Source organism: Felis catus, chromosome F2 (assembly GCF_018350175.1).
Source record: "Felis catus isolate Fca126 chromosome F2, F.catus_Fca126_mat1.0, whole genome shotgun sequence".
NCBI lineage: Eukaryota > Metazoa > Chordata > Mammalia > Carnivora > Felidae > Felis > Felis catus.
The window spans coordinates 62,820,604-62,845,860 of record NC_058385.1 but is presented as its reverse complement, the minus strand read 5'-3'; the positions used below and the strand labels follow the sequence as shown (position 1 = coordinate 62,845,860).

The following is a 25,257-nucleotide window of genomic DNA, read 5'->3' as shown; positions in this document are numbered from 1 at the left end:
CGCCCCTTCCGCACACATACTCTCTCTTTCAAAATAAACGAATAAAAAAAAAAAAAAGAAAGAAAGAAAATAAAAGAAATTGCATGGGGTGTGTGTGTGTGTGTGTGTGTGTGTGTGTGTGTGGACAGAATCCAAAGGGGAAAAGGAAGCTGCATCCAGTGTGGACTATAAGCTTTAGGATACACAGTGGAAAGAGTTCTGACTTCAGTTAGCATTGGGAAGGCATGCCTGAAAGAAGGAAGAAGGTTTTCATGATGCAGACGATGTCAGTGAGAAACCCATCTGCTCTTTACCTGTCACTAGTTAGATGACCGTGGAGTCCTACACTTCCTGAAAAGCTTCCACCATCTGAAACTGAGGCAGCAGATTTTAGGACACTGAGATCTTTGACAGCTGAATGCTTTCACTTGAGCAAAGAGTAAAGTTTTCTTCTGTTTTTGGCAAACAAAATGTATTCTTTGAAAGTATAATTAGCCCCGAAGCAGGAAAAAAAGGGGGGGGGGACGGTGAGCAGGTGGGATACAGAATCAGAGACTGTTAGAATTGGAAGGGGCCACATTTTCTGTTTCATGAATAAGGACATTTCATCCCCAAAAGATGAACTGACTTGCCTTAGGGCTTACAGACAGTAAATGACTCATGTCATTAATGGAAATGTTAGATACTCCCTCTTAGGTTTATGTCCTAGCTCGTTACCAAATTATTCTCTAGGCCATATGGATCCTACCATTCTTTGTCCTCATATTAGTGGGTTTTCAGATCTTCTGTGTAGTAATCCTCAGGTGCTATTTATTTTAAAGACCATTCGTCACACCTAACTCTTCAAATAGGGGTATATATCAAATATCAACTAGTGAAAGTTTATATTACAAAATTGCTAACTTGAATACTTACATTTCTACTTTTCTGAAATGTTATGGTTTTAATTTTTCTTAGAAAACAGAGTGATGCGTTTATAGTATTTTACTGTTCATTTCCAAAATTAGGGCTTTTCACAAAGCTTTGTCGGATGCCTAGAATACATAAAGCATATTATCATTTATAACAATAATATTTAACTCATTTCTCACCAATAACTAGCATTACTTAACCTTCCTTTGCCACCATAAAAAGGAAGGAGAAGGTTATCCTTAAAGTAAATTTATGAAATTCTGGGAGAACCTTCTTTTGCCTCACAGTAGTTTTGTGGTGGTGGCCTCGGAGTATGCATTATGTGAACATCTCTTTGCGCTTTGGCTTTCTACAGATATTGACCTATGTGAAAACAGCGTCCAGCGGCACCTCGGACACACAAACCTTACCTTCGAGCAGCTTCGCAGCTTGATGGAAAGCTTGCCGGGGAAGAAAGTCACCACAGAAGACATTGAGAAGACAGTGAAGACATGCAAATCAAGTGAGCAGATTCTAAAGCTGCTCAGCCTGTGGAGAATAAAAAATGGCGACCAAGACACCCTGAAGGCCCTGATGCACGCCCTGAAGCACTTGAAAACGTACCACTTCCCCAAAATGGTCACTCAGAGCCTGAAGAAGACCATCAGGTTCCTTCACAGCTTCACCATGTACAGATTATATCAGAAGCTATTTTTAGAAATGATAGGGAACCAGGTCCAATCAGTAAAAATAAGCTGCTTATAACCGGAAATGGTCACTGGGCTATTTCCTCACAATAGACCAGATCCAAGGAATGAGTAAACTGTTTCTCAGGCACTTGACGGGGGTGCAGTGATTTCTTTCTCATCACCAAGGACTAGATTTGGCCACAGGGCACAAAAAGAAACAATGGTGTGGAGAAAGAACTAACATCTCCCCCAAAAGTTCAGTAAACCCCAAATGGTTTATCCAACTGATAGATCTGGTCCACTATCTACTGACTATATTTTCCCTTATTACTGCTCGCAGTAATTCAACTGGAAATAAGAAACTAGATTCCATTGTGCCTTACTAAATATGGGAATGTCTAACTTAAATAGCTTTGAGATTTCAGCTGTTTTATTAGAGGCTTTTATTAGAAAGCCATATTTTTTTTCTGTAAAAGTTACTAATATATCTGTAACACTATTACAGTATTTCTATTTATATTCATTCAGATATAAGGTTTGTACATACTATCATCCTAAGGGGAAACTGTGTAAGACAATTTTAGAAAGGAAAATATATATTCTGTTTATAATTATGACAAATGAGAGATAAAATATATTTTTTAATGGAAAGTTTATAGCATTTCTTAATAAGTACTGCCATCCTTCCTGTGTGGAGTATTTTTGTAATGTACTTTTACTTATATAAGTTGTAATATCATTTTTTAGAAAATGCATTACTTAGTCAATTGTTTAATGTTGGAAAGTATATGAAATATAAATTATCTGAATATTAGATGCTCTGAGAAATTGAATGTACCTTATTTAAAAGATTTTATGTTTTTACTATATAAACAATATCATTAAAGTTTTCAAGTTATTTTTCATTGCTTTTCCTTTTGCTTTTATTTGAATTGGACGTTAAAGGGTCTGAGCCTTCGTAATTTTTCCTGTTCTTTTCTCATTGGACCACCTGAGAATTGTTAAAATGCAGATTCCTGGACCAATTTATTGAGAAACTGGGGTGGAAGGCAGAAACTTGCACTTTCAATAAGTTCCAAGGTAACACTACATTGAAATTGCAGAATTTCTGAAGTCAAGCTTAGTATACAGGTGGTACAAACCACTTACAACTGTCATGGCTAGCATCGAGAGATCCTAAACTAATTTTTTTTTTGGTTCCAAGTGATGGAAACGGCACTGCTTAGTTTGAGAAAGTAATTGGAAGGGTGGTGTGTTGGGTTCAATGATGGTAACACCCCCCAAAATACATTCACATCAGAACCCCCAGAACCTGTGAATGTGACTTTATTTAGAAAAAGGGTCTTTGTTGAGGTAATTAAGTTAAGGATCTTGAGATGAGGAAATAATCCCGGTGGGCCCTAAATCCAATGGCAAGTATCTCTATAAGACACACATAAAGGGGGAAAGACACGGGAGAAGATGATGTGCAGACAGAGGCAGAGATGGGAGTGATGGAGCCATAAACCTTGCCTAGGGAAGGCAAGGAAGAAATTCATGTTTTTTAGCCACTCAGTGTGTACTAATTTGCCACAACAGCTACCGAAAACTAATATAGGCTGTATCCAAACCACAGAGAAATAACAGAATTAAAATAACTCTGGGAACTTCAGGGGCAGAAGTTCCTACACTTTCTACTAGTCTTTCATTTCTGTATCTTTCAGCTCAAAATTTCAAACTCTTTGGAATAGACACTCTGGTTGTCCTAGATTGGCACTGGTGTAGAGACATGGCCAGTGAGGGTCTGTCTTCTCAGTTGCAATTCCCAAGAAGGGAACATCGCTGTGAACAGGGTCTATTCCATTCCATCATTTTGCAGGCTGCAAACGTATGACTATGACTTAGAGCGTGACATTGGCGCTGATCAGCCCTACCTTTGTGAGATCACATCCGTTATGGCCACTTTGACAGAAGGGCAGATCCATGTGAATGCCACACAAACTCATAAATCTGGGGAAATGAAAAGCAGAGGCAAAGTCAAGAGACTCAAAACCTGAGAATCAGAACTCCATCACTGCAATCCTTGAAGTGGAAAAAAATCGTGGGAATTAAGTGCTGAAGGTTTAAGCAGCAGAACATGAGTTAGCAAGGAGCTTGCATTTCCCCTTCAGAAGCTCCAGTTCTTCCATCAGAGTTCCTATTTACAGAAAATGAAATGGCCCACTGGCACCAGCTAGGTTTAGGAAACATTGGAAAGTTAATGGCATCAAGTATAAATCACTGAAATGCTAATTTGATGGGCTTCCCTGGTTGCTACTTTGGGTTCACTCTACCTCAGCCTTATCCTCAAAGGGAGATATGGTGTATGACTTCACGTCTGTTTCTCTTTATTTCTTAACTTTCAATTTTAAAACAACTTTAGAGTTACAGAACCACTGAAAAGATGATGTAGAGTATCCCTAGTGAGCTGTTTTGTAAACTCTGTCTCAATATCGGTCTTTCTGATGTTTTCTCATGAATAGATCAATGTTACAGATCTGGGGGAAGAATATCGCGTAGTTAATGGCCCTTTTCGCATCGTATCAGAGGCCGTGATATTAGCATGACTAATTACTATTAACATTTACCTTTATAACTGAGTTAGCTTCTATACATGATGTGAGATATGTATTGAAGCCCTCCCACCCATCTTGTTTACGTACAGTTTGGGTTGTTTCAACATCATTTGTTGAAAAGATGAGTGTTTCTGCATTTAATTACCTTTGCATCTTTGCTAAAAGTCAGTTGATTATATTTGTGTGGGTCTATTTCTGGATTCTCTATTCTGTTCCATTTATCTATAAATCTGTCCTTTCACCACTCTGTCTTAATTACTTGCAATTTATAGTAAAGCTGAAAATTATTTCTGATGAGTACTCTGTCACATGGTAGTATATTGGCTTTTTCTTGCCTTTTTGTATGTCTCATTCTTTTTTTTTTTTTATTAAAAGCCAGATGTGTTGAGTAGGTCAGTGGAAATCAGGGTAAATAGTTTATATACCTGGATATGGGCATGCCTTTCCTTCTTCTAGAATTGTAATGGAAGGCTTTGCATTAATCGAGTTAGTAATTCACCAATTTTGTCTAATTCTTTTTCTTTCTCTTCCTTCCCTTCCCTTCCCTGCCCTTTCCTTCTCTTTCTTTTTTTCTTTTTGCAGTGGTGATACTCAGTGCATCAGAGGTTTCAAATTCCTATAGATAGTTTGTTTCTAAGGTGGTGGATGTGTATCAGGGCAATGCTTGTTTGAGTTTTAGATCTTCCTCTTGAGCTGCTCCTCAAAAATCTTCTGTCTGAAAACAAACAAACAAACAAACAAACAAACAAACAAAACACGGCGCTTGGGTGGCTCAGTCAGTTGAGCATGGACTTCGGCTCAGGTCATAATCTCATGGTTTGTGGGTTCCAGCCCCACGATGGGCCTGCTGCTGTCAGTTTGGAGCCTGCTTTGGATCTTCTGTCCCATTCTCTTTGCCCCTCCCCCACTCACACTATCTCTCTCAAAAATAAACATTAAAAAAAAATGCTCTGTCTGCACATTCTTATTCCTTTCCCATCCCTTGCCCAGCAGCATTTTGCTGTTACTTGTCGTTTGACATTCACTGATTGTGGGCTGCACTTAATTCTGCCCCTTGTCCCAAGAATAGACTTTCCTCACATCCTGCTCCCTTTCCTCAGCTATAATGAGTGGGCAGGACCAACATACCAGAACCAGCCAGTTTTCCCTTTCCCCTGCTACATTGATGTTTTCATTCGTCTGTCTGGGGGGTCTTACTTCTCCCTACAGGGCTACTGCCCCTCCCTTCAAGATCTTTGGTTCATTCTGATCTATACTGTGAGTGCTCAATGGAGTTCATGGAGAAAGAGCCTGCAAAAGTGCTGAAGGAGGTCATCAAGTGGCTGTGATCACTGGTTGACCTGAGAGCTGGACAGAAGGCAACTGGAGACTCCTCACCTAGTCCCCTGTCCTTGGAACATACGTTCTTCCCACCATTCCCACACTAGGAGCCATTTCTAGGGTAGCCCAGGAGAGCAATGGGTTATTGGGACCATCTGGACTGAATGCACAACAGATCCCCCATTAAGGCCTCTATATAAACGTTAAGAATCTGGCGGGCAGGTACAGAGATCTACTCATCTTACAACTACCCAAGACAAGCCTTGTATGTAATTCTCTTACTAATTAAGACTGACACCTACCACCTAGAGTGGTCTGTGTCTTTCTTCAGTCTCCCCTTGCTCTCCATGTATGGGGACCAATTTCTGATTTCACCTGAGAAGCTCCCAAGGTTGCAAAGCAACAAAAAGGGTGCAGACCCCTTCAGTTTCTGCAGCACCCAGTTCCACTCTATTCCACCAGCCCACACATAGCCTTAACCAACTTCTGAGCTATCCTAGCTGAGCTCTTCCGATTCATGTTCAGTTGCATCTACCCCCCAGAGAAGCACATATTTGTGTGCCCTCTCTCCCTGGAATCACTATCTCTTTTTAGATTTGGGGCCATATTTGTTCTGTGACCTCAGGTCTCTCATGAGTGGTTGGCTTGTTTGTTTGTTTTAAGTTAAGACTATTTTTTAAGAGAAGTTTTGGGTTCACAGAAGAATTGAGAGGAAGGTACAGAGATTTCCCACATCCTTCCTGGGCCTGCACATGCACAGCCTCCCTTACTATCAACATGCCCCACCACACTCATGCGTTTGTTGCAACTGATGAACCTACACTAACACATCATTATCACCCGAAGTCCACAGTTTACATTAGGGCTCACTCTTGGTGTTGTAGAGCCAATGGTTTTTTTTTTAAGTCATGAAAGTGAATTTTGTTTTTTTGTCATAAATTTGAGAACAACACTAATTCCATGTCTCTACATTCTTCCCAGGAAGAAGCTAGAACTGGTCAATTCTGTTGTTTAAAAATGTGATATGACAGTTTGGGTGGGAGTTTAAACTATCCTCATGAGTACAAACATACTGTGTCCCCTTGTTCATTCAGAAATCTACACCAGTTGTGAAGTATTTTTGATGGATTAGTATTGTGGACTAAAGAATACAGACTGAGAAATAATTTCGAAATTCTTATTCTAGACTGGTCATGTAAAATATTCTATAAAGTTTTTACTTATGAACCAGGATTTTTTATTCTACTTATTTTATTAAGTATCTTATTCAATAGACTATCCAGTATTTTATTCATATGTTGAAAATCTAATTTGTTAATTCATTGAAAATAATATTTTTGAGTGCCAAATTATAGTACTCAATAAAGTGCACTTTATACCCAGTTCTTTTTTTTTTTTTAACATTTATTTATTATTGAGAGACAGAGAGAGAGCATGAGCATGGGAGGGGCAGAGAGAGGAGGAGACACAGAATCCAAAGCAGGATGCAGGCTCTGAGCTGTCAGCACAGAGCCCAACACGGGGCTCGAACTCACAAACCGTGAGATCATGACCTGAGCTTACCCAGGAAGTTGGACTGAAGTCGGATGCTTACCCAACTGAGCTACCCAGGCGTGCCAATTTTATACCCAGTTCTAAGCAAGAGATAAAGTGGCAAGCCATCATTACTCCCAGGAGCATAGTTTTGGGTTGTTTTAATTTGCTATTGGTGAAACCATCCCTGTCAAACACAAAAGTGTTTATGCTTGGGTGTAGAAATCGGTGTAAGAGAAAGGGAGAGCTTTGAGAACAGAAAACTCTATGCTTTTCTTTGCCAATGGGGAGACTGATAGCCCTGGAAGTAGCTCCTTTTCAAAATACTTTGTGCCTTTGGAGATGTTTCCTAACTGATACCCAAACTCAATCTAAGGGATAAACTTTTATTATTATCTTCCCTTGATCAAAGCTCAAAACAGAGGCTGACACCAGTTCAATTACTGTATGATTGTTGATATTGAATACAACTATACTCTCTAATTCTTTGACTTTCTTGCTGTTATTTTCCAAATTTCTCTTTCCTCAAAACTAGGAAACTATAAAACAGGAATTTAATAGTAATAATAACCAGAAGCAATTATTTCTGCAGCTGAGTTTAAACACATCTGTCCTGAAGATGGTTCTAAGAGAGTTGGAGAGACAGGATATACACGTGGCAGAGTAATTTCTAATACCAGATGATATATACTTAGTACCAATTGAATTGCATAAACATGGCACATTCATCAAATGTCATCTCTGAAGCCCAGGGCAGGCCAAGAAGCAGTAACTTCAGCTAGGTCTTGTGGTCACATCTAGGCAGAGAGAAGGAAGTGGGATGTAGACATAAGGATTTGTACTGGAAAAGCCATAGTGGCTAAAATGTACATAACATGTTGAGGAAACATTGTCTAGACTCATGTAGTTTATATAAAAATTCAAAGAGTAGAATAAAATAAGCTCAAAGAAGTTTATTATAGCACACTGTGGGTTGTAAAACTAACTGCTTTATCTACCCAGAACTCTTTGGTTTAGTCTGGTCAGCACCACCTTCTTTTAGGGAATTGCTCTCTCCCACCCCCACCCCCAACTCAACCACATAGTTCCAATGGGGTCTGACAATAACAGCCTCTGTTTCTGTGCACCCAACTCTTCCCATTGTTACACCAGGGCATTCAGTGAGAGACCTTCCTTAGGATGTCTGCATTTGGAATTAAAGGCAATTTTTTTTTCTGTACAATGAAAATCTATAAAAGTGTGAGCCTAAAGCTGCCAGAGGCCACAGAGAAAGGGAGCTATCAGAGAGAACTAGGAAAAAGAGACAAGCAAAGAAGCCTGATGATGTTCAAGCCCCTGGTTCCAGCCACATCTTTTCTTCCTGTTAGTTTCATGAACCATTGACCTTCCCTTCTCACCCAAGCCAGATTCTGTAATTCATAAACAAGAGTCCTGATTAATATATAGAGTAAATAAGCTGTCCTTGATTGCCAGACAAAGGTATTTGGACTTGGGGAGCTAACTGCAATGACTGTGAGGTTCTATCCTTCTGGTAATCTTCAATTTCATAATATTTACTTATAAACACAGTAGGAACCATTGAAGTTTTAAGAAAGGTATTGATGTCTGCAAAGCAGAATTTCAAGATTATTGTGGCAGTAGTGTATAGAATGGATTGGAGTGGGGATAGGCTAGAGACTATTAAACCAGAAGAGCTGACCATTCAAACAGTTCAGCCACGAGGTAAATAGGCAACTCAGACTGCAGGTGGGAGCCCAGAGTGGAAAGGAAAGGTCACAGTAAAGAATCATTAATCTTTCCAGGATAGTCATCAGAGGCGAAGCACCATCACTGGGCATTTGGTTATGACTAATGGATTGAGATTCCTGTCTTTTTCCAAATATTTAATACAAAATAAGTCTCCCATTTCCTTGGGTTTTCTTGAGTCTTTTCCCAGGGAAATCCACCTCATCTTCTGAGACACAAAAGCTTAAGTCATATTTCCACAAAAATCCTTCTAAGTAAAACAAAGACGTTCTTCCAAATTGACATTTCAATAGCAATTTTGGTTTTTCATGACTCACTGACTTCAGACAAGAGGAGGTAAACAGGACAGATCATGCATAAAACCTGTGTCGTTCTCATGGAATCACAGGTTTCTGAAAGACAACACGAGGTCATCTGTTTATCCCTCCTGCCTTGTCCAGCCATTCCTAAACCCTCCTGGAGAGTGATGACCTCTGATTTAAGCATTTTTAAAGCATCGTATTGCTATAGTGATTCCCCCCAACACACACGCACACATGTACACACATGTACACAAGCACACACATACACACACACACACACACACACACACACACAGCCAAAGGAACCTAATTTCAGGACTTCACAGCTCTCATTCTGACGTTGATTTTGGGTAAAAAATGGTGTCTTTAATAGAAACTCCTACTTTCTTGGGATTTTAGAGTAGGTGGCCTTTATAGATTGTTCCATCCTAGTGTTTATCAACCTGACCTAATCAAAGGCATCACTTGGGATGTTTGTTCAAAATGTACATTCCCTAGCATCCACCCAGGATGAATTTTGAGTCACGGGTCAGGACTGGAGTGCTAGAGCTCTCATTGGGAAATTTTGGGGAATACTGTATCTAATCCTTGAGGATCCAAATGAGGCTGCAAGAAATTAAATTGCACAGCTGCTGTCAGAACTCAGAGCTCCTCAGTCCTATCAAGATTCTTGTTTAACTTTGTGCTTCTCATAACGAAAATGGGGAACCACCAGTTTTCTCTCTTGGAGTGGGTTTAATCCCACTGTGCATGTAACTATCATTGCACTTCACACCTGACAGTTTAACTGTCTCCCTTGATGCTGATGTCATGGCAATAATATCAACAGCAATAATAATACTCTCTACAATTTACGAAATGCTTTCCTGTTAGATCTGAATCCATTTAGGTTCTGAGAAACAATGTTCTATAAAGGCAAAAGCTAGGAAGTCACTGATTCATCTGATTTGCCCTTGTTTCTACATTGACTCTGGTACTCACAGGAAGGGCCCTTTATTGAGAACTTGTGAGGAACAGAGCCCTACACTTAAGACCATTACAGACATCATCTCATTAAATCCCAATAACCCAGTTATCATATCATCATCATTTTCCTAAAAGCCTACTTCAGCTGAATTCCCCTGACATCCACCATTCTTTTACTGGGACCTCTATTATTGTCTACTTGGGCTGGGTGTAATATTTGCCTGACCTAGTCATAGCTATCTCAAGTCTTATACATCCTTCCAATGGTCTATCTCGATTACATCTTTGGATTTAAGCTTGAGATACCAAACATTACTCCTGAGACAGAGGGACAGCAAGAGTCAAGAAGGAAAAAAAAAAAAAAAACCACAATTTTGAAAAACAGAAATCCACTAGCCAGGAATCCAAGAGTAATGGTTTTGCATGGAAAACTCCATCTGTTTTTTGTGGGATCTGGATCTTTTTTTTCCCTCCAGCCACGGGAATATGCCACTCAAAAGGATCTGCCTTGGATGGTGACAAGATGTACTCTGCCATTAAGCACTCGTGGCAAGGAAAGCATCCAGGATTTGCTTACTAAGAGGCGATGGCAAAAGAAGTAAGCTGTGCTAAAGCCTCCAGAATAAATTTTTGTTTAAATCCAAGCCATGGATTTGAGACTGGGTATAAAAAAACTTAAAGCCAACAGACTGGCACTTGGGTGTAGCTGGCACTGTATGTTCTCCTAATTATTTGAAAATATGCTCTGTTGACTAAGCCACACTTAAAGAATAGGGAATGTCATCATAAAGGTTCTAGAAAAAATAAAATCTGATCAGGTCTTGGAATAAAAGAAAAATAAGAGCAAATTCTACCTCCAGATGAGTAGTTGTCTTTCTCAGAAGCAGGCCCACGTGGGTTAATGAACCTTCAGTAAGAGAAAAAGGGTTTGGAAGTGAGACGCACCTAATTTTAAATCCTGTCTCTTCTCCTAAATAGTGTAATTGCTTTGGGGCTCAGCCTCCCTGTCTGCACAACTGATAGAATAAAACCACAGAAGCTTATCCGGTCACCCCACGGAAGTTACTATCACAGTACTTGGCATAGTAGGCAAGTGTTTTTTAAAGCCTATTCCTTCGCAAGAGAGAAATTCACATGAGGGATGGCACCCAACCATTTTGTGTGATCATTTGAGGGAAATGAAACACGGGCGTTCCTCCAGGAAACGATGCTGGTTATTTGGTTCAGAGCTGAAACCACTTTACCACAAAATGGAAGAGAGGCGAGATCGGAGGAGGCAGCTGAAGGGACATGGAGGCATCCACAGGTCTGGCTTTCATTCTGGGCCCCAGACATGCTGGTCCTCCCCGGGCAAGTCAGCGAAACTTATGGTGTGCCGATGGCAATGGTGCTGTTCAGAGCATCCACACAGCGCACCTGCAGCCGGGATGAGTTTGGACAAATGTGGCACCAGGCCGTTGCAAGCATCGCAGAGACCGCAGATACAGGCGCTGTAGGGATGTTCTTTCTCCCTTCCAATGCATAGCAGAGATGGTGAATTTTTCAATTACAGTAAGACCCTCTTAAAGACAAAACTCTCTAACAGCCACTGACATTTGAGAGGTTGAGTCAGCATATCCCCCCAAAGTCCGATAGTTCGCTGAGTGTTCAGTGAAGCCACATCAATCACTTTGACTTCCTTTTGATAAACTGGATAGAAGGAAATCTCGCTCAGAAAGAACCATTCCAATTGGAAATAATCTTAAAGGACAGCTGAAAATAACAATCACTGAACATCTCTCATGTGCCAAGATCTTACCGTTTTATGTTCATTCTCTTAACAGTTTTCCAAATTAGGGCTTAATATTCCCATTTTAAAGATAAAGGGCTATGGCCCAAAGAGAATAAGTTACATGCCCACCATTTCACAGCAAGTGAGTAACAGAAACTCCATTTGCACTGCATTTTGTCTTTAAGACACCCTGATATGTCATTCCATCACGCTGGCTCAAGAACATTGGGGAAGTCAGAATGGACAATTAAGAAGTACGATGTGAGTATTTTAATGTAGTATTTAATGTTCTCTGCATTTTCTTTTGGCCTTAGTGTTGAGGGGGAAACTAGTTTCACATACTTCTGAGTTTTGCCCACGGATATTTATGTCATGTAGTATCTCCCAAGAAGGTGAGGAGGAATTCAATTCTGACACTAACTAGCCGGAGGCAGCACAGACCTCGCAGGTTAAGGGCAAAGTCCTCCACCAGACTACCTCCATTTCAGAGGTTAGCCACCAGCCGCAAGTCTCAGGGATCTTCAGACCACAGAAACTTCAGACAGACTGGCTACCAAAGAAAGGGGTGCCCCATGCCCCCAGATTCAACGATTTGCTAGAATGACTCTCAGAACTCAGGAAAGCACTATACTTATGATTATACTTTTTATAAGGGATCCCCCTAGAGGTTAAGATCTGAGAAGGTCCTAGATGTGGACCTTCTGTGCCTTTTCCCAGGGGAATCACAGGCATCACCCCCCCCCCTCCCCAAACACACACACACATCACAGCAATAATGTGTATACTAACCAAGAAGCTCCACTGTCTAGTTTTTACTGGGGTTTCATTCCATGAGCATGATTGATTGGGCTCAATTTCTAGCCCTCCTCCATGCCACAGATGTCAAGGAAGCTCAAAGTCCCAACTCACTAATCAGCATGGTGGGTCTTTCTTGTGACCAGCCCCTATGCTACAATTAAGTAGAGGCCTACTGGGAGCCATTTCATTAACATAAAAATGATACTCTTCATCACTTGGGATAGTTCATAGATTAGAGTCTCCTTCCCAGTCAAATTCTTTATTGTAATGCCATCACCCTGTGCCATCCCAGTCCCCAGATTTGTTCTGTTTTCTAGCACCTTCAATTCTATCAGAGATACTGCCCACCACCCTTTAAGCCTGCCACAGCTGAAAATCTGTAGATTTCTTTGGCTCTGTCTTTCCTTTGTCCTTCTCAAGTAGCCTAATTTCCCCTGGGCTGATTTTCATCTCTAGGTTTCCTGGATTCATCCTCTCCTCTCCACTTCTACTACCACCATTACCACTGACATTTAGGATCCAAACCGTCAGGATCCTAAGTTGTTGTGGAACTTCCTGAGGAAAAGTACACAGTATGGTAATTGGAAGGAGTGCTGATTCTAGAGTCTTGAGTGTGAAGTCGAGCTCAACTGCAGGCTACAGATACATCGTAGAGTCACTGCATAGGGCAGAGATGTGAAGGGTGCAGCACATAGATACTTATACACAGAAAGTCAGATCTGCAGTTAAATGGGTATTTTTCACACTCACCACACATTTCTCTAAACCCATCCTTTTTAAGGCACTGTATTAATTTCTTATTACCGCTGAAACAAATTAGCATGAACAGGGGTTTAAACAATATGAATTAATTTTCTTATAGTTTTAGAGGTCAGAAGTCCAAAATGAGTTTCACTAGGCTAGACTGAAGGTGTTGGCAAGGCTGTGTTCATCCTGGATGCTCTGGGATAGCACCTATTTCCTTGTCTTTTCCAGCTAGAGGCCACTTGCATTTCTTGAGTCTTTTCTCCATCTTCAAAGCCAGCTGAATTGGGCCAAGTCCTTCTCATGCTACCATCTCTCTGGTTCTCCCTCCCCTGCCTGTTTCTTCCACAGTTAAGGGCCCATGTGATTACATTGGGTCCACCTGAATAATCCAAGCTAACTCCCCATTTTAACATCAGCTAGTTAACAACCTTAACATCTCTGCACCCTTACTTCCCCTTTGCCATATAAGGTAACAGAAATTATTCCCAGAGATTAGGAAATGGACATCTTTGGAAGGGGAGGGCATTACTCTGTCTCATGCCAAGTTCAGGTGAAATATTACCTATGAAGCTTATCCTGATGACTCTCATTTATATTGCTCTCTTCCCTCTAATTCAGTAGTTTCCAATTTTGTCAGCTGTGACACTTTAAAAAATATTGATGTTTGGGTTCCGTTCTTGAGTCTGGGGGATTAAATTGGTCCAAGGTGTGACCTGAGCAAAGGACATTTTTACAAAACTCCCTTAATCATTCTAATTTGCAGCCAAGATTGAGAACCACTGCTCCAATAAATGTCTGTGTTTTCATCTTATCTGTCAATGCAGAGAGGAGGTATCACGTGATAATTAAAAGGAAGACTGCACAATGCCTGCATTCATATCTCTTGGCTCCACTTCTAACTAGTGGTCAGACCTTGAGCTGTTTAAGCAATCCCTCAGTGCCTGTGCTTCTTCACTTGTAAACTGGAAGGAAAAATAAGGCCCCCTAGAGTTGTTGAGAAGGTTGAATAATTCAATGTATATAAAAGTGTTTAGTAGCCTTATCTTTGAAACTCACCTAAAAGCTTTGCCTGGGCATAACCAGCCACTCTTTCTGTGGTTCTCAAAAAATACTTGTTATTTGATGGATAGAAAACAAGCAAGTGTGGCCAAACCACATGATTGCAGTTCTTTGAGCCATAAATCTTATTTTAGTTTATTTTTAGAATAGTTCTGTCATATCTTTGCTCTCCAAATATCTTCAACCAGTGTAAGCTGAATGCACATTAGAATCTTTTTTGGAAGCTTTTTAAAAGTAGTAGGCCCAGGATCCCCCTCCTTCCTGAGATATTAACTCAACCGGAGCCCAGGCATCAGTATCTTTTAGCTCTCTAGGTAATTACAATACAGAGCAAAGGATTAGAATCTCAGACCTGGACTAGATGCCCACAACTGTTGTACTCTGAGTACATGTAACAAAGGTAATGACTTATGCCTGGGAATGACTAGGAAAGAGTGTAATAAAAGGGAAGTAGGAAAGGGAAAGGATTTAAAAAGAGAAAAAGGAAGGGAAAGAGGGAAAGGGAGAAATAGAGGGGAGAGAGAGAGGGAGACACATGGAGACACACACACACACACACACACAGAGAGAGAGAGAGAGAGAGAGAGAGAGAGAGAGACCAGAAACAGAGAAAGTAAGGAAAGAAAGATGGTCAAGTACACCTAAAAGGTACGTCTTGATGACTTCTTCATACTCATGCTATGTGTTAACTATATTCTTCCATCCCAACTGGGTCTTAAGGAGAGATGGGTATCCATGAACAGAATCTCATTAGAGAAGTGGAAATTCTATGCCCTTCCAGAGTATGTACTCAAAATATATTTAGCAAACATGAATCCAACAGCAGCACAGATTTGTTCTGTGGCTATTCAGGTAAGTAGTTCTAGAAGTTGTGTTAAAAAAAGACTAAGCTGAAAGTTTGGGGCCATCCCTTAATTCCAGAGAAGAAATTCCTTGCTCATCCTGAGTAGCACACAGGTCACTCTGGGGATCACAAGGAACGTGAGTCAGAGGAGACAATTACTCAAGAAAGTTACCCAATCTCCTAACATCCGGTGGTGGAGAGAGGCTTTGAGTAACCTCAAGGTGACTCCCAGACAGGTGGCCACAGCACAAAGACATTTCCTATCGGCTGCAAAAGGATCTATACCAAAAATCATGTCATCACTTGAATTTACTTACCTGTTATGATTTAGAAAATCTTTTCCCGCTTATGATCTTACCTGATTTTTTTTTTCAGGGGCAAAATAACCTTTGTAAGACACATGGGTTAAATATTATCCCCATACTGACGATGAAGACTCAAGTCTTAGGCAATGAGTGACTGAATGATAGAGATAATCCTCTCTCTTTTCAGAATGCAGCCTTCCTTAAGAAAAGCATAATTAATCATGGTGTAGATGATTATAAAATAAACAGTAAGAATTCAGCACCAGGAGGGCACCGGTGAGGGTCCATCTAAGAAAACTCCCTAAGGAAAGGTGAGCCTGGGGAGGGGTTTTGATACAGCAAGTTCCACTGGGAAATGGAAACTTAATATAGACAGTATATTTAGCCAGCAAAAGATTATATATAAGATACCACTACATATATATTTCTGGAGTGAACATGAAATCTCACTTACCAAATGTTACCATGTTAAAAGTCAGTCACTTTATTAATACTAGTGACTGATTACTAAATATCTGAGTAGCAGAATAGGACAAGATTCTTGACATGCACTAACAGTCCAACTCTAACAACTGCCCTACGATATGGGTCTTTATTAAATTATCCTCTATTCATGTACAAGGAGACTGAGACCCACCAGGCCAGGGCCCCACAGCTGGTGGACGGCAGGGCCATGATTCAGACCCAGGTCGCTCTGACTCCCGGCTCATGCTTTTTCCGCTGCTCTACGCCATCTCCTCAAAGCCCATAATTAAGCAAAATAATATGCTCTTCACAAATGAAAAGATCTCATGCACGAAAGTGACGAGACGACTCGTTTGGTTGATGGGCTTCCAAATATGCGGCGGATCCTTTTTCTGGAAACCGCATTTGGCATAAGGGGGCCTAAAGTCCAGACGGTTTTCATGACGTAACTCAAGGTCTCCGTGAATGTCAGCCTTGAGTCTGAAATAGCCCTGAGCCCTCCCATCCTGGCATCTTCCCTGCGACACCCCCCGGTGCCCCCGGCCGAGCTCAGACTGCCCACGGAACCTGCGGGTGGGTGAGCGGACAGTGCCCGCGGGGGTTTGAAACAAGGTACATCGTGGTCCCCTCCTCCAACCCAGTAACTATTTCCGACGCTCTCACTCCCTCTCGGAGCTTATTCTCGGCTCCGTAGGACTTCATGTTTGTTTGTTTTGCTTTCAGGTTTAAAAAGGACTCTTAGCAGCAGTTCAAGACTTTTATAAAATTAATCCCTCGTCACTTAGAGCAATCCAGAGGGCTGCTGGAAAGGAATGGCACTCTGCGACGTGGTGCCTGAGACCGGATTTTGAGTGTGGTCTGGTCTTGCATAAAAGTCATTTTCAAGGTGTTTCTCTCTGTCTCCATTCCTATCTACCTCGTCTTAACCAAACAGCATGTTCCCTCAAGTCATAAAGTCAGCCAACAGTACACCCCAGGGTTCTCACTGCACCCAACGGCCTTACCTGTGAGCCCCAGGGATTCTGTAGCTCCAGTGCCTCGGAAGGTTGCTGTCCCCCTCGGTCTTCCTTGGCCCCATGCCTTGTCTCCCTTGGGACCCTTTTCCTACCAGGGTTTAGTTTCTGTCAAATGGAAGCAATAAAAAGTAGTGAAAAGGGGCACTAGGATTACAGCCCTAAGAACTCGGTCTGAGTTTACTTGCCTCTGCCCTCACATAGCTGACAGGCGACCACGGACTAGTCAGAAACTCCTGTTCTGATATAGAAAGCAGAGATCACAGTCATATGTGTCTTACTTATCTCACAGACCTATAGTAAGGATCGGAGGACAGAGTGGACAGAAAAGAACTCGGAAAATGTGAGGTAAGCATTAGTTCATTCACTGCCACTCCTGTGACTGGAGGCTATCTCTTTGACAGAGGGGAGGCAGAACCGGAAGAGAATTATTGTGTGTTGCCATGTGATGGAATAAGGTTCAGAGCGTCAAGGGGGCCTGGAGGAGGGATCCTGGCCGATGTCCGGGGTTTGGGGATGCAGCCAGGTGCCAGGAACTATCCCCAGAGGAAGTCAGATATGAGCTCGGCCATGATGGCTGAGTGGGTGAAAACAAAGGCCTAAAGAGCATCTCAGGACAAAAGACCAGCACATATAAAGAGCTGCTTATGCTAACGTCAATTTCATCTCCTAAGTGCCAGGGAGGGCACAATGGCTTCAAGTAGATAGTGGAATAAGAAGAAGCATGTTTTAGGAAGATGATTTTAGAGGCCATGGGGCAAGGAAAACATGAGAAAAATTAGTTTTTGTTGTTGTTATTATTATTATCATTATTATTATTATGAGATTATCTCTCACATGAGCCTGAATAGAAATTAAGTACGAATTGAGTCAAGAGTTCAGTTATCTAGTCTCTGCACGAAGGAAAGAGAGTGAGCCCTGGGGCAAGACTGGGGAGGGGAAAGAGGATTGGCCTTCGTTCCAAGGCCAGGTGACACCCTGGAGTAGGATAAAGGCTCCCTTTCTAGGGAGTGGAGATTTCTACTATCAGTAACCTCAAGGAGGAGTTGATGCTGGAAAATGAAATGGAGCCCGGGATGACAAAACTTACCTCTGAGCCTGGTCTCAAAGGAGTCTAGATAAGTTCAAGGACATCCTTTTGCAGCAAAAACATCTTTTGTCATAGAAAGACAGCCCTGAAGGCATGCCAGGAAACCCCTGAGAGGGACCCCAGGAGAAAGCACTTGGGTCTATCATACCTGAGCATCTCCATATCAAATAGAAGTTGCATTTCCCCCTTTCTCTTATCCCAGAGCCATCAACCATGTCATGAAAACTTGTTAACTAACTGGTCTCAGCTGTGCTGAAGCCTGAAGCTTGCCCAGGCCAGAACCATTATTCTGTGAGAATAATACTGTTCACTGAGCATTTTCTATGTGCCAGGAATAGAGTTAGGAGCTTAAGTGGATGACCTTATTTTCTCAACAATCTTGAGATTATAGAACTCCAGTTAACCTCATTTTACAGTTAAGAAATCTAAGGTGTAGAGCCGTTAGAGAACATGCCCAAGTCCCACAGCTGATATGAAGCATTCTGTCCAGAGATAATTCCATTTGCTGCTACCCTAGACTACCTCCCAGCTATGGCCCAAGTGAGCAATGGCCATACCGTGCATGGAGTGGATATGAAGGAGACTGGTAGTGTCATGGGGAGCTCTCTGAGATGGAGCAGCCATCATGGGTCCATGGCTGAAAGATGCCAGTACAGGCAGTAACACGCATTAACACTGGGGATAGAGGCAGATGTGGCCTGGTGCTTCTTTGACAGCCAGAAAAAAGGTCAGGAAATCTCAGAATGAAAACTAAGCCCCTGGTCATGGTGATGAGTGGTACCAAGCTGCCAGACTTTAGCCTAACCAACGTGGCCGTCTTCATGCCTACTAGCTGATGAGCCCTGAGGGACTTCCAGCTTGCCATTGTATGGCCATGAGACCATTTTCACAGAGGAAAACATCAAGAAGTTACAAAGTGGCCCATAATCCAATTTCAAACTTGAAAATTCCTGAGAAAACGCTCCATTCTACTTGGGCCTAAACAAATTACACGCTGACAGCATGCTGTTTTTAGAGTCCTCTGACTTAATGTGCTGTTCTATTATCAACTCCACTGTTACTAATGGATTTTCTTTGGAACTCAATACTCGCAGGGCAAGGAAGAAACTAGCAGCAGCACCAGATGCTTCTTTATTTTATTAAAAAAAAATTTTTTTTTAATGTTTATTTTTGAGAGAGACAGAGACAGAATGTGAGTGGGTTAGGGGCAGAGAGAGAGGGAGACACAGAAGCAGAAGCAGGCTCCAGGCTCTGAGCTGTCAGCACAGAGCCCGACACGGGGCTCGAACCCACGAGCTGTGAGGTCATGACCTGAGCCCAAGTCAGATGCTCAACCGACTGAGCCACCCAGGCGCCCCGTCCAGATGCTTCTTTAAAGGCAAACAATATCAATGTCTACCCCAGGGGCCTCAGAGACATGTGGTTGCCTTCAGAACCAGGCCCAAGGGAGCTGTCTGGAGTCTTGGCCTCTCAAGGGGAAGCCTCTTCACTTCCACAATCCCTGTAGAATGTTCCACAGTTCACAGATGACCCCACTACTGGAACTTTTCCAAATAAGGCAGTGGAATCTCAAGATCCCTACCACTCAAAATATAGAAATCCAAATTGTCATCAGCAGAAGCATCTGGAAGCTTGTTAGAAATGCAAGATCTCAGGCCCCACCAAAGACATAATAAATCAGAATCACATTGAACAAGATCCCCAGGTGATTTGTGTGCATGTTAAAATTAAGAATCCCAGCTTAAGATTGCTTGAGATCTCTAAAGAGCAAGCACCACATGGGTTGTAATAGCCATATTACAACATTCACTTGCGTATGGGATTGTGCTGCTCAAATAATTAATGAATCCATTAACTACTGACATCTCAACATGTGTCCCCTGCTCTGCTAAACACTGTTGGTGATACCAAAAAAAAAAAAAAAAAAAAGTCAAGATATGATTCCTGTTGACTGCATGCTTACAATTCTGTTGGAGAAAGAAAATATACACATGCTCAGAATGACCTTTCAGAAAAGGAATAATGACCCTAACACCGTCCTACATAAAATAACCAGGATTCCCCAGTGCGAACTGGGTCAAGTCTACCCTACAGCAGAGCATCAGAAGCCTTCAAGAGCTCAGAGCACACCTTCCTCCCCCACCTTATCCACGGACACAGCCTTCCCCCCCCCCGTGCTTTGCCCCAGCCACTCTGAACTTGAAATTCCTAGGTGAAAACCTTGCTCCTATGTCCAGGCCGTGCCCTTGCAGAATGACCCCACCCCTTTCTGCCCTTCCCCCTTTTTTATGATCTCACCATTGAATTTTTTAGACTTAACACGAAAAGCTTTTCTTTGTTTTCAAATTTGAGGGAATTGTTGCCCTTCTTGAGTATTCCCACTGCAAGTTCTGTTTATGACTGTTTCCTAGGTATAAAGGTCTGATTGAAAGAAATAAAAATGGTATATGAAACAGCTATAAATCATTAATGCAATCCATGACATCACCATCTTCACCTCAGACACACCTAAGAGCCCAGTCCCAGGATGTATGCGCCCTGATCCTTCTCCCTCAGAAGTCCCTCCACATCATCTGACTGGTGGCTAAGCCCAGTGGGAACTAGAAGCTCAGTCCTAGGCCTGGGATAGCCTCCCACACCTTCTTATTTGGGAGATTCCTGCACATCCTTTGTATCTCATCTCAAATGCAACATTACTGAGCTTCCCCCACTTCCCAGAAGCATACTGGTCCTCCTCATCTCAGTTCCAACATCACTTCGTACCTGTCTCTATCGAAGAGCTTATCTGCTTGATTGTGTACCTTTGCTTGCCTGTCTCTCCCACCTGACTTAGTTTTTCTAGGACAGAGACTTGTCTTCTAAGGCATGAATAGGACTGCTTGTGCGTTCTCAGTGTTCCGCAAATGTCTGGCACCAGATAGACCAGTGCTTCCCAACCCCTGCTAATTAATCATCAGAATCAACCACATGTCACACCCATATGCTTGTGCTTCATCCCAAAAGATCCTGCTTCCACAAGTCTAGGATATGGTTCGGGTATCTGTATTTTTCAAATGCCCCCCCACCCCCCGATAATTCTATGTGCCACCAAGATTTAGAAACACTGCAGTAGGCCCTTACTAAAGTTTGTTAATGATGGAATTATCCATCCTCTACCCCTGGGCATGACTCCTTGCTTTTCTAGATAAACCTGAGGTCCCTTGATTGGATTGCCTTGGTCCTTCCTGGCTAGATACACACCTTATACCTATTCACATCCTGATATCACTACACTGATATGTACTGAGCAGTATATGTACCTATGGGCTCAATTGTGTGTGGCCATCTTTATGTGTAATTGGAGGCAGACAAGAAAATGATGGATATGTAATTGCAGTAGAATAATGGCAGAGACCTTTCAGGCACACCTAGTTTTCCCTGTCCAATGTTCTTAAGATATCATGTCCATACTTCTATAACATCATCCCTTAACTTCCCTAGAATGAGCATGTCTGTGCTTGAAGTAGACTGTGCCCCAGCTAGACTCCTTGAAGGCAGCCTCTTCTCTCTGGTGCTGTTACCTCAGCTCCTATCCCAATGCCTGCCACAAAATAAGGGCTCAGTAGAGGTCTAATGACTCCCTGATTCCATGAAGACTGAATGTCTGAATGAATAAATGAATGAATGAGAGGATTTGGATTGATGGAAAGGAGGAAGAAAAGCATTCCCACAGGAGTGAGGATTCAGAATCAAGGTGTTCACAGGTCTGGAGAAGAGAATGAGCTTGGTACATAAGACAACTAGATAAGAGTTTTTGAAGATAGCTCCTCCTCTTTGGAGAAAGTCAGAGGCCTCTGTTGTTCCTTCCCATGGGATTTCTAATAATGGACTGTTGTCCTGTGCAGGAGGGAGGTGTCCTGGGAGTCAAGCAGAGTTATTCCTAACTCTGCTATAGGATTTCTGTGTTGCTATCAATAAAGGGAAGAAAGAAAATGAAAGAGAATATTTACTTAGTATCTATTTTGCGTCTGACGCTTTGCTTATGTTGTTTCCCTGGATAGCGAGGACAGCTTCTTGTGCTATTACTGCCACTTGCCTGGTGATGGAAATTAAAGTAAAAGAGTTTAAATGACTCTGACAACTTGTTCTTTTCCCTGTGTACTTTGCTGCTTCCACTCACTTAAGCTATCTGGGCCTCAGTCTGTACTTGAAAATGAATGGATTGTGTTACATGATGTCTTAGGCCTTTTTAGTTCTAAAACCAATGGGTTTACCTTATTGTGGGGTTTCTCAACCTTGAGGCAACTTCCTTTGAAGCCTGTCTATTACTTAGTACTACCCTATGTACCATTCAATAATTGTTTACTGAATGCAAGAATTGAGTTTAATCACCTGGGCAGCTCTGAGAGATAAAGACAGTATAACATTTTGCTCTAGTTAAAAAAGGTTTACTCACCATCCCTAAGCAAACTTTGCATATTCCTGTTTCTTCACTTTTGCCTGTAATTTGCTGTCCACTTATCAAAATGCTACTCTGTCTTCAAAGTCTAGCTCGATTCTCCTCCTCCACTAAGGCCTCTCTGGCTGCCAATGAACCAATCAACATGGAAAGGAGGATGGGATTATCACAGTTAATCTGGGGATGGAGTCAGTCACATCTAAACCTTGGGCTATTCCATAGTCAGGGAACGGATGATGGGAGGCTACCTCAGGGTCCGATATATTTCCTCAAGGGGATTTAAAGAAAGAATAGTTGAAAATTGTTCTTCTCTAGACTCTCCGGGCTTCAAAGAACCCCACTATTGCCTTAGAAATAAAATGACTATATCTAGTTTTAAAATTTATATCACCTGTAGCTTTTAGAATTCTTCACGGACTTTTCACAACCAACCTCTGCTGTCACATACCATTGAACTTGCACGCACCCAGCTTCCTTACATAGAAGGCATCCCTCTGCCTGGGGTAGTGGTGGAAAATTCCTGAAGAAGACTGACTTCATGCATTACATCTCTGCCTGAGGACGTCCTGAAGAGGTCAGGTCACTATCCGTGCAAGCAGAATCGCCTGCCTTATGGAAACATTTCTTCCTTTTAATGCACCTTTGTTCATTCTTAGTAAAACAAGATGGACGTAGCATTACGTACCTACAACCAACAAAACTGAAGTGCTTACTCCCATGTACACACGTGTATTATGATCTCTGACATTCAACATAGATGACTAAGTAATATGTTAAATATTCTGGCTCAACGTGCTATATGAATCATAGTGCACAAAGCTCTGGAGAACTTTAAAATCAGACAATAATTTTTTGTTATCATTTAACATTTGCTCACTTCTATATCCCTGATACATGGCCCAATGACAAAATGAGTCATTCAGTAAATATTTGTTGACTAAATACAACAATCAGTGGATTCATCTCTATTTCTTTTATTTTCTCTCCCCTAATATGACTCTGAAAATGTGTCATCAATATAATAAACACATTAATTTAATACTGGAAAACCTGAGTCACATAATGGAAGAAACCTGTGTCCCCATGGCTTTGCTAATGTTTCTGTAGTAATTCTTGCAATTAATCTGTTTTTACGCAGCTCTCTCCTCCACCGGACATGTGTTTTTTAAGGGAGGTGACTGTCTTACTCATCTCTGTATCATCAACATTTATTACAGTGCCCAGCTCATAATAAGTTTAGTAATTGTTTGTTAAATGAGTGAGTAAATATATTTCTAAAATGATTGCTGTGCCTCCAGTGACTTCCTGGCCCCTCCTCATCCCTGTTCTAGTATTTTTTTTTTTTTTTTTTTTAGAATTCTCAGCTACTTCTCTGTTATATTTAGACAAGCAGCTTGTGGAAAAATTAAACCCCTCTTACAAAAAGTAGAAACTCCTGATAGAAATAATTTTTAAATGCCTTTTAAATCACCAAATTGTAAGGCTTGAAGGAACATCACAAATCTTTCAAACATAGGGGTGCCTGGGTGGCTCAGTCAGTTAAGTGGCCGACTTCAGCTCAGCTGACGATCTCACCATTTGTGAGTTTGAGCCCCGCGTCGGGCTCTGTGCTGACGGCTCAGAGCCTGGAGGCTGCTTCAGATTCTGTGTCTCCCTCTCTCTCTGCCCTTCTCCAGCTTGCACTGTCTCTCCCTCTCAAAAATAAATACATGTTAAAAAAATTTAAAAAAAACAACAAATCTTTCAAACATAAATATCAAGAAACTTCCCTAGCAATAAGGTGAAATTGGTATAGCTTTTTTACAAAGAATATGTGAGATACATTAAAAATGAATACTTACAAAAACATATGAACAATCATTACACAGGAGAAATGAACACACAAGGGATAAGCATATAGAAAACCTTTCGTATGGGTGTTGGTAGGGAGTGGACGAGGGGTAAAAGAGCTCTCAGGCCCTGTTCATAGGAGGACAGGCTGGTGCTGCCACTCTAAAGACCCAAAAGGCATTAATGGCTTTATAGGCATATAACCCAAGATCCTGAATGAATACCCCAAAGAAGTTCTTCCATAACATAGGAGAAACGAAGAGAATTTAGCAGCGAGTCAGAGGCAATCTGAACATCCATCTGTTGGAGCATGAATAGGTAAAATATGACACACAGACCCTAGGAAATTTCGTATTGCAGTACAAGCTACAAATCAGATGTTCACACAGCAACAGTACTTATTGAGACACATGATACAAAACCACTTACGTAAATGAATCATATATGTACATGAAACAAATGATCTTTTTCAATAACATACACAATAAAAAACAAAGCAACCCACTTTAAATACGTGATGATTGGCAACCTATCATGGGAAGGGGTTAGGAATATGGAATAACAATAGTGATAACCGGGAACAAATAAGTTTAAAATAAGAGGGAGCCCACATGGCCCATAGATGACAAAGTTCCATGAACTAAGCAATGTGATCAACTCAAGCCCAATACAGGAGGTCCAACAGAAAAAATTAAATGAAAAGAAAATGTTAGAACTTGCTAGTAATAAAATTAAGGTAAATTAAAACCAAAATAATAAAAGATGTATTTCACTTGAACCAGCAGCTCCGTTTTTGTCATTATTCAGGATAAATAATGATCAGCACAGCTATTTAACTTTAATTCTGCAAGTATAATCCAATATAATTAAGCAAAAG

The 25,257-nt window shown here is 41.5% G+C and overlaps 1 protein-coding gene and 1 long non-coding RNA gene across 8 annotated transcripts in view; one reads left to right on the top strand and one right to left on the bottom strand.

Moving 5' to 3' along the window:
• Window positions 1–2,464, top strand: part of TNFRSF11B (TNF receptor superfamily member 11b) — a 29,916-nt gene extending 27,452 nt beyond the window's left edge. For both annotated transcript variants that reach the window (XM_045049815.1, XM_004000078.6), the window contains one exon: window positions 1,247–2,464. In XM_045049815.1, the coding sequence (XP_044905750.1) occupies window positions 1,247–1,635 (389 nt within the window). In that variant the 3' untranslated portion in view covers window positions 1,636–2,464. The remainder of the gene's footprint in view (window positions 1–1,246) is intronic.
• The window catches only part of LOC109496181, a 255,448-nt gene continuing 230,227 nt past the window's right edge, over window positions 37–25,257 (bottom strand). For 5 of the 6 annotated variants that reach the window (XR_006592395.1, XR_006592393.1, XR_006592397.1 and 2 more), the window contains 2 exons: window positions 17,014–17,130; window positions 1,977–3,548 (listed from right to left, as the gene is read on the bottom strand). This is a non-coding gene — a long non-coding RNA (uncharacterized LOC109496181). Of the gene's footprint in view, window positions 1,014–1,976; window positions 3,549–17,013; window positions 17,131–25,257 lie in introns of those variants that run through there. The other variant, XR_006592396.1, reaches the window with a different exon arrangement.